The sequence below is a fragment of the Saccostrea echinata genome, unplaced genomic scaffold (assembly GCF_033153115.1).
Source record: "Saccostrea echinata isolate AGI-Se365-2 ecotype Australia unplaced genomic scaffold, CSIRO_AGI_Sech_v1 ptg000014l, whole genome shotgun sequence".
Classification (NCBI taxonomy): Eukaryota; Metazoa; Mollusca; class Bivalvia; order Ostreida; family Ostreidae; genus Saccostrea; species Saccostrea echinata.
In genome coordinates this window covers 15,982,670-15,991,203 of record NW_026889763.1, presented here as the reverse complement: position 1 = coordinate 15,991,203, position 8,534 = coordinate 15,982,670, and the positions used below count along the sequence as shown (strand labels likewise).

The window sequence follows — 8,534 nt, the reverse complement described above, 5'->3', positions numbered from 1 at the left end:
TGTGATCGCCTCGAAAGTCTCTCTACGCATTCGAAAATGTGAGAACTCATCTGGGGAATATGCTGGTACTATTATATTAAAATAGTCGTCAATACGCTGTCGGCTTCTTCTTTTTTTTCTTTTTTGTCAATAAATGACAAATGGCTTCTGGCGAAGCATCCTTGCCAAAATCATTCACGTCATCGTCTTCAAATACTTACAGCAGAAATATTTTTGATATGCGAGTGTTTCGTTTCAATTCGCAGCTTCACAGGATTTGATCCCGTGACCAACCAAACTCATTTCCCAGTGAACTTTTTAACATTAATGCACTTCATGAAATATGCCTACGTGACAAATCTGTGTGATTTACACACCAATATAAAGTATGATTTTGACGTCACAAACGGTAAATGCCGTACAAAGTCATACTCAAAAATCAAAATTCATTCTCAGATTGAACAGGTTGACGATAGTAGCTGTTGTAATGGTTTCTCCATTAATTGTAACTTACCCGAAGGATACTGCAGGGATTTTGAAATATTAATGACATTTACAGACAAGGCAGGGGGTTAAAAAATGTATATATAAGCATTGAATTAAAACGTACGTTATTCAATTTGTTTGCACATACTGTTGCAGTTATGAGACTTACATCTTTCAAAAAATAATAATTCAATGCTGAAAGACACCGACTTTTGTAAATTTAAAAAAAAATAAAATAAAATAAAAAAATTGAAACTTGTTAGTTTAATTCAAATATTGTTGGGCAATTTCTATATATACTAAAGGTTATTGCATTTTTCAATATAAAAAAGGTAATTACATTTTTCAATAAAATGTAACTTGTGACGTCACAGCGATATAACGTAACGTCACATCTAAAGGGAACGCCTACATAAAAATAAATGCCTACAGAATCATCGAAAATTATTTTATTAACTTAGAACCATTATAAACTTTATACATTTCCTTAGTTGAAATTAAGCAAGGAATGAAAAAAGTGATTAAAAGGATGATCAAATGAATTAATTAAATTATACACTTAGAGAAATATATTACTTGATTTAAAAAAATCTTTTGTTCTATAAAGCAGCAGCAATACACTATAGAAAAAAATCCGTTAAATTCATTATCACTCATACAACGCAGTCGCCATATTTTCATCCACATTTCCTGCCTCTGTGGCATTTTCATCTCCATTTCCGGTTTGCAATTTCTTTGAAGTACATAGACCTTTCGGTTTACTTTCTGACTTCTCAAAAGTGGCTTGAACAGGTTCCCCTGAGTAAAATGTTCCCTCTTTCTCCTCGTCGTTCACTCTTCCTGTCACTGTCGTTTTAGACAGTTTTTCTATCATCTTACTAATAACAGCCTCCATTGTCTTTAGTTGCTCTGAACTGCATTTTTGGTCTCTGGTGGCCAACTCTTTCTCAGGTCCAACGGACCGTGATTTTTCACTTTCTAATCCTCTGTTTTCTTTATTATTATTTTTGATGACAGTCTCCATCAACGAATCGATTTCCGGTTTCCTGACATCATATTGCTGGTTCTTATTACATATGTTAGCCTTTTCTGTACTTTCTACACGGGGGTCTAATAAATCTGACCCTGATCCACCATTTGTTTCCGCTCTACTCTTTCTTCGTTTACGATTTTTCTTCTTCTTCTTTGAGCCCTCCCCCACTCCCCCATTTTCATTCCCGACCCCCTTTTGCTGATTGTATGCTTTATCTTTATTTCTATCTTTACACGTTACTTCTCCTTCGTGATGTTTCTCTTCTTTCTGATCATCCATCATTAGATCGGTTAGTTCACCTTCCCCGTGTAAATCTCTTATTCTTCGCAATTTCGCGTCCTTTCTTCTCTGTTTCCTTGACTTCTTTATATTTTCAATCTGGAAAGTAAGAGATGAATATTATGCTAGAGACTGATCCAGTGAATGTCTTGTGTATGTGGGTGGGTGGAAGGGTGGGTGTGAGAAAGAGCGAGAGAGATTTCATACCTCAGTCTTGAGGATCTCGTTTTCCTTCTGCTGTTGATGAATTTCGTCTAAGGCTTGTTGTAATTTTTCCTCCAGTCTTTTTTCTCTCTCTGAAATATTTTTATGCATCATGTACATATTAAGGAGGAATTCCAACTGTATATATGAATATAAAATATATAAAGCAAAGGAAAAAAAGACGCCATGTATTTCCAGCTTCAATCCTCTAGAGGGAGCATTTATCTAAATCAATTATATATTATAGGATTTAATGCATAGTCATATTCAGAGTGGTTTGATTTTGAAGTGGGGGAGAGAGTAATTTCGGAAATAAATAATTAAATCTGTTTCTTTGAAAATAATTAATATGTTCTCCACCAGCAAAAAATAAATAAATAAACAAAATACTAGTAAATAAATAAATACATAAAGAAATAAATAAAGAAAGAAAGAAAGAAGAAAGAGTTCTAACCAAGACTGGTGATCTTTATCACCCCACAAAATTGTGTTTTCAAGTTTGACAGTTACTTCTTTTATTTCTAATCTCGTCATCTTGGAAATAAATATGCTGTCCTTTGAGGGCATTAAGGTAAACATGCATTTATTTGTTAGCCTCCCCCCTTCAGAATCAAACGATCTTATCCTTATCAAGTGTGAGTTTCAGATAAAATTTGTCAAAAAAAAAATGATAACAATTTTCAGTTCCAAGGAAATTTCAGATGAAATATTACACTGTAAAAAAAGGTTTACCTAAACTTCTGATGAGGTCTGCGTACCTACGGACCCTGTCCTCCATTACTCCATACCACTGATGGGCGTAGTAATCGTGAACTGCGCGCGCACGGGACTCCACCTCACTAATCACCATATACCTAATGCAGAAATTAAAGGGGAAAAATACCTTCAGAAAATTTGTTAGAAATTTGCCCTTATATAGAGCAAGTCATTTTTTTTAAAAACATACACATTCTTTGATGCAAAATACACATTATGTTTGACTTTGATGTGACGCAGGAAAAGCCGTCCGCCGAAAATCCAAACTGTCGATAAGTCTGTGCTACCAATGCAGGAATAATATGTCTACTACGAAGTCGAAATTGCAGGCCCTTACATGTGTTATATAGATTCAAAATTGTTGTGGCTCTTAGCTTCATTTGTATCAGACTTATTAAAAGGACTATTTGAGCCAGAGAACAAGCATCGTCGGATACCCACGTCTTTTATCATATGTTTACTCCTTTATACATTGGATATATAGCTCGTTTGGATCCACGCCGGTTCTGACGTCACAATGGCTTTGTGTCGATCGAGTCAAAGATTGTGGATTTTCATATATAAACAGTGTAAAACATATTGTAATGGTTTGGGTTCGATTCCCGGTCCAGCCATACATTTTCTCCTTTCCTGTTACAATATATTAGCTATGTGTAAAACATGTGATGAAAAGAATCTCCCATGGTTTTTGGTTGAATAGGATTTTTTTATCCAACTCGTTGTGTGTTTTTTTCTCCTCGCCAAGGCTCGGGGATAATGACACAAAACTTGTTGGATAGAAAATAATTTATCCAACCACACAAACCATGGAAGATCCTATATTTACTCATCATCCGTGGGAAAATTTGCTGAAATATCGTCGTATGAAATTAATATGCGCTAGTCATTTGATTGGCTGCTGAACAGAGTCGCGATGGCAAATCAACGAATTACAGTTTACATTACGTATGTATGTTCGGCAAATGACGAACGCTTTTCCGTAGTTAATACACCGATTGCCACTCACCGGTGCAGTAAGCAGTTTGAGAGAGGTACTACTATATTATTCCTGACTGGTATTTGATGCCAGTTACTTGTACGGCTTGTCTTTTTTATGCCCCCGTAATCGAAGATTCGGGGGCATATAGTTGTTGCCCTGTCCGTCCGTCTGTCTGTCTAGCTGTCTGTCTGTTTGTCGGCAAAAACTTTAACCTTGCCCGTAACTTTTGATTGGTTGGAGCTATGGCTTTCATACTTCACAATTGTATTTCTTGTGACAAGACCTTTCCTTGGGTACCATAATACTTGACCTTTTGACCTTGACCTTTGAGTTTGACTCACTTTTGCAAAATTTTATGAGACTTTAACCTTGGTTATAACTTTTAAACAGTTGCTGCTTGGTTTTTCAAACTTCATATATGTATTTCTTGTACCAAGACCTTTCTTTGGATACCAAAAACTTTGACCCTTTGACCTTGACCTTGGGGTTTGACCCACTGTTGAAAAAACTTTAACCTTGTCCATAACTTTTGAAGGGTTTAACCTACTTTAATTTTGAAAAAAAACCTTTAACCTTGGCCATAGCTTTTGAACAATTACTGCTAGGGTTTTCTTACTTCACATGTGTATTCCTTGTGACAAGACCTTTCTTTAGATACCAACAAATTTGACCCTTTGACTTTGGAGTTTGATTTCCTTTTGAAAAACTTTAACCTTGGCCATAACTTTTGAACAGTTTGTGTTAGGGCTTTCATCTTCACATGTGTATTCCTTGTGACAAGGCCTTCCTTTGGATACCAACTATTTTGACATTGACATTGACCTTGGAGTCTGACCTTCTTATAAAAAATTTAACCTTGGCCATAACATTTGACTTGTGACAAGACCTTCCCTTGGGCACCATTTGACCTTGACCTTACCATTTTACTTACTTTTAAAAAACTTAAACCTTCGCCATAACTTTTCAACGGTTGATACTAGGGCTTTCGTATTTCAAAGGTATAATCCTCGAGACAAGTCCCTTTTTGGGTACCAACATTTTTGATCTCTTGACCTGGAGTTTGACTTGCATTTGACAAACTTTAACCTTCGCCATAAGCTGCCATATGGGGGCATCAGTGTTTCACAAACACATCTTGTTTGTTTTAAAACAAAATCCGCACGTTTTAATGGGAGTCGCGATATTAGTATAAATATAGCAAACTAAGGAACTTATTTTCAAATTTGAGGAGTTCCAACTTTCTGACTGGTTGTCTATAATCGACGAATTTGCATATTTAACGACGATGTTTCAGCAAGTTCGCCCACGGATGCTGAGTTAAACACGAGATTACCCCTGATATTAAGTTCAAGAACCTGGGCGAATAGGCCGTGAAACAGTACATCGTTGTACAATTAAGAAAGCGAACAAGTTTTCCTTTCAAAGGATTTAAATTTCAGATGTTGATTAACCCCTCATTTCTTTTTTTTTAACCTAAGAATACTCAAACATCTGCGACATTTTGGAACTAATTTAAATTTTCATTTTCTACACCTTATTCTTCCGAGTTTTTTTTTGGGGGGGGGGAGGGGTAAAACTTGTCTCAGATCGACGTCTAGAGAAAATATTTCATTATATGTCTTATTATCATCTAACTTTGAAATAGCTACAAAATAATCTGACATCGGTCAAAGATATATATAAATTGAATCTCCGCTAGGACGAGATAGTATTTTAACTATGGATTCACTGTGGATGGTTTACACATCATGCATGTACCTGAAATTGGGTAGTGATAAATTTAGACGTGGATAAATTGGATGGGGAGTTTTTATGGTGACGCCGCATTCCTTTTCTTCTTTTCTTCCTTTCTTTGATCTTTTTTCCTGTTTTTGATTGTGCGCGTTCCGTTGTTTATTGTTGCTAGGAGACTGGATTCTTTTGAGATCGTTAGAGGCCTCCTCATGTGTCATCAGTCGGCCGTCTTCTTCACTAGCTGTTAGAGAGACGAACTATATGTTAATTTTATGTGACGTTTTTTCTTGGTAACATAAAAAGTATAAAAACCTACATCGCCTAAGCTTCCACTAGTGACTTCACCCCGAGCATGTCAAAGCTCCTTTCTTGCGTTAAAGTTTAAAAATGATACCTTATTTTTAAGTATTCTTATCAATATTCACCTAGTTAATAGAGAAGATAAAACTTAAAAAAAGAGCCTTATTGCGTGTAGATTCAAAATCTTTAAAACAACCATAAAACATATCTTATGGCTAAGCTGGGGTCACAATAAGTTTTTACATACATGTATATATGAATTCGAAGGGCCATATTTAATTATTTAAAAATGTGCAAGCATTCACAAGTATATTTTTACAAATTGCTAAACTCTTTGACAATAGAAATAGGGCGGGGCCCCAGTAAGGGATCACAGTTTTCATGGATATAGCAGTATATTGAAAAAATCTTAATAAAAGAATTCTTTCGGATAATGGCAAGGACACTACCAAGGCCATGATAAATCAAATCATTTGAGGTAGTCATTCCTATGTAGCGTACAGAGCATGGTCCTGAGGACTATGGCTATAGGGTACAAAATTTTACACATGCAGAAAACCACGATAAGTAATTTTATATGCTAGCAACTCCAAAGTAGTGTGGTCATTCTACCGGCTTACCTCCCTCACTTTATATTTTGCATATAAATAAAGGGACTCTTTAAGTAGATCTCAGTAAAGAACACCAGAGATTTACTACATTCATCATAAAATGCTTGTAAAGTTGTTGCATCACAGGCACCTAAAATTTAATTACTAAGTAGATAATAATTAAAGCGCTAGAGCGCGCGGATCTTGCGGATCTGAGGGCCTGTAAAGTCCCTAAAATCTCTCTCTCTCTCTCTCTCTATATATATATATATATATGCCAGGTGTTAGTTTATATACACGTATAGAAGGGGATTTTTCACTCTCGGGCTTAACTTGCAATTTGTTCATAAAAATTCAAGTACCTAGCAGTGGTTTCATTTGTTCAAAGCACCCCCGTCCCGGAATAATTTATTTTAGTTTTTAGTAACATATTTATTTGGGTTAGCGTTGCGACGTTGTGGTCTTCTTTTTGTGTCCAACTGTGGATAGCTTATAAAGGCAGATTTTAAAGAAAATATTTCTATAACTATAAAAAAATTATTGTAAGAATAATACTTGCGTTGTTATATATCATTGAAAACACTTGTACGACATTAAAATATGACCAAATTGTTGATTATCAGAGAATGATGATTCATTTATTTTTAACTTTTTTACAAAATTTTTAGCTTCAAAATTATAATATGGTATAATATAATAAAGGGGAGCCTGGGCTAAACAAAATCAAAAATAGAGCAAGTTTAAAAAATACAAATATTCTAATGAATAAAATCTATTAATTCGTAACAGAATTACACGTATATGTAAAAATGATATAAAATCAATACATTTTATAAACACATACTGATTCCATAACCTTTGTCCTGAATACTTGCTAATATTACTCGGCCTACAAGCTTCTCGATCAGAAAATCCTCCATTTGCTCGCTATCTGCCCAAGGTTCATAGAGGGTTGGATTCACCTCAAAATCGCTGCCCATATAAGGAGTTATGCCGTCCATTTGGAATCCGTAAGCCATAGCTCTGCCGGAGCAATCAGTGCTTTTGGATGAAATTTTGTTTTTGATGAACGTGGTAGCGAGCATAGCAACGAGTAAACAATCTTTATACACAGCGTAAGTTTTTCCCTTCGTCTACATTTTACTATGACGTAACTTTATTGTGACGTCATATAAAGATTCGCCTAATAATTATGTGTAGAGCTGTTTCAGCTATCCCCTACTACCCAAACTCCGCCACCATAAGCGGAAAACACGCCAGGTTACTCTCTGAATTATTTTTTGGTTTGTTTCTTGTTTGCTACAGTACGTAATGAAGTTAAACAGTTTTTAAAACATTTTTTGAAAAAAATCAGTCATTGGGCTTATACAAAACTACTATAAATAAAACGCGTATCACATCCGTGTACATTACGTTCAATGAACCCTAACTCCGTCTCCAGGGCTCTCTACAGTATGTTAACGTATTTATTAGAATTTATTGTACAGTTTAGTTTTTTCTCCCTTCATCATAAACTTGTAAACATAGATTATTAGTTTTGAAGATTTAAAATAGTATTAAATTGTATTTTAGGAAAAGTATCAACAACAGAAAAAATTATGTTAATATTATACAATTATGGACTCTTTTGATGGTGAATATGGTTTATTATTCACCAGAAAAATATCAATATTGACCGAGGCGCATAAAGCAAAAAAGTGCTTACTGATTTCACATAAAATATGATAGATACAATAGATCACGTGCATTTGTCATTTATTTTCTTGGACTTGATTTTCATTTCTTATGTAATAATTTCTCGGCATTTGATTGTAGATTTTCAGCATGTAAAAAATGACATCACAATCGCATTCGTTTACAAACAGCGCGGAGTTTCCCGAAAGCGACCGAATTAGGGTAGGGTATGTCGATATATCATTTGTAGCATTGTACATGTGTAACAGGAAAGGAGAAAAATGCGATTCGAACCCGGGTCACCCTAAATCTTCTGTTATGTGCTCTATCAACTGAGCTATCTGGCCACCGGCAATCGAAACCCTTTTGACCGCCACACATGTAAAAATAATGTAATAAGGAGAAATAGGAAAACATGATCAACTACGTAATTATTATTTTTTTTAAGAAATAAACAACAATGTTAAAAAGTTCTTTGGGAAATGAACTTGGTTGGTCACGTGATCAAATCCTGTGAAGC

At 35.1% G+C, this 8,534-nt stretch overlaps 1 protein-coding gene across 2 annotated transcripts; it reads right to left on the bottom strand.

Moving 5' to 3' along the window:
- Positions 1-709: 709 nt before the first annotated feature.
- Positions 710-7,415, bottom strand: LOC133186833 (uncharacterized). Of its 2 annotated transcripts, none has more exons than XM_061322180.1 (5): positions 7,185-7,415; positions 5,475-5,691; positions 2,714-2,835; positions 1,985-2,073; positions 710-1,876 (listed from the first exon to the last, which is right to left on the bottom strand). In XM_061322180.1, exons 1-5 carry the CDS (start codon positions 7,357-7,359, stop codon positions 1,115-1,117), a joined length of 1,365 nt encoding a protein of 454 aa, XP_061178164.1. In that variant the 5' UTR covers positions 7,360-7,415; the 3' UTR covers positions 710-1,114. The 2 variants fall into 2 exon arrangements, with proteins under 2 accessions (XP_061178164.1, XP_061178165.1); XM_061322181.1 differs by having other exon boundaries at positions 7,197-7,415.
- Positions 7,416-8,534: the final 1,119 nt, after the last annotated feature.

Coding starts and splice junctions, on each gene's coding strand:
- LOC133186833 (XM_061322180.1), bottom strand. CDS start 7,359: ATGGCTTACGGATTCCAAATGGACGGCATAACTCCTTATATGGGCAGC. Junction 5,692..7,184: donor GGACAAAGGTTATGGAATCA/GTATGTGTTTAT, acceptor TCTCTCTAACAG/CTAGTGAAGAAGACGGCCGA. Junction 1,877..1,984: donor ACGAGATCCTCAAGACTGAG/GTATGAAATCTC, acceptor CTTACTTTCCAG/ATTGAAAATATAAAGAAGTC.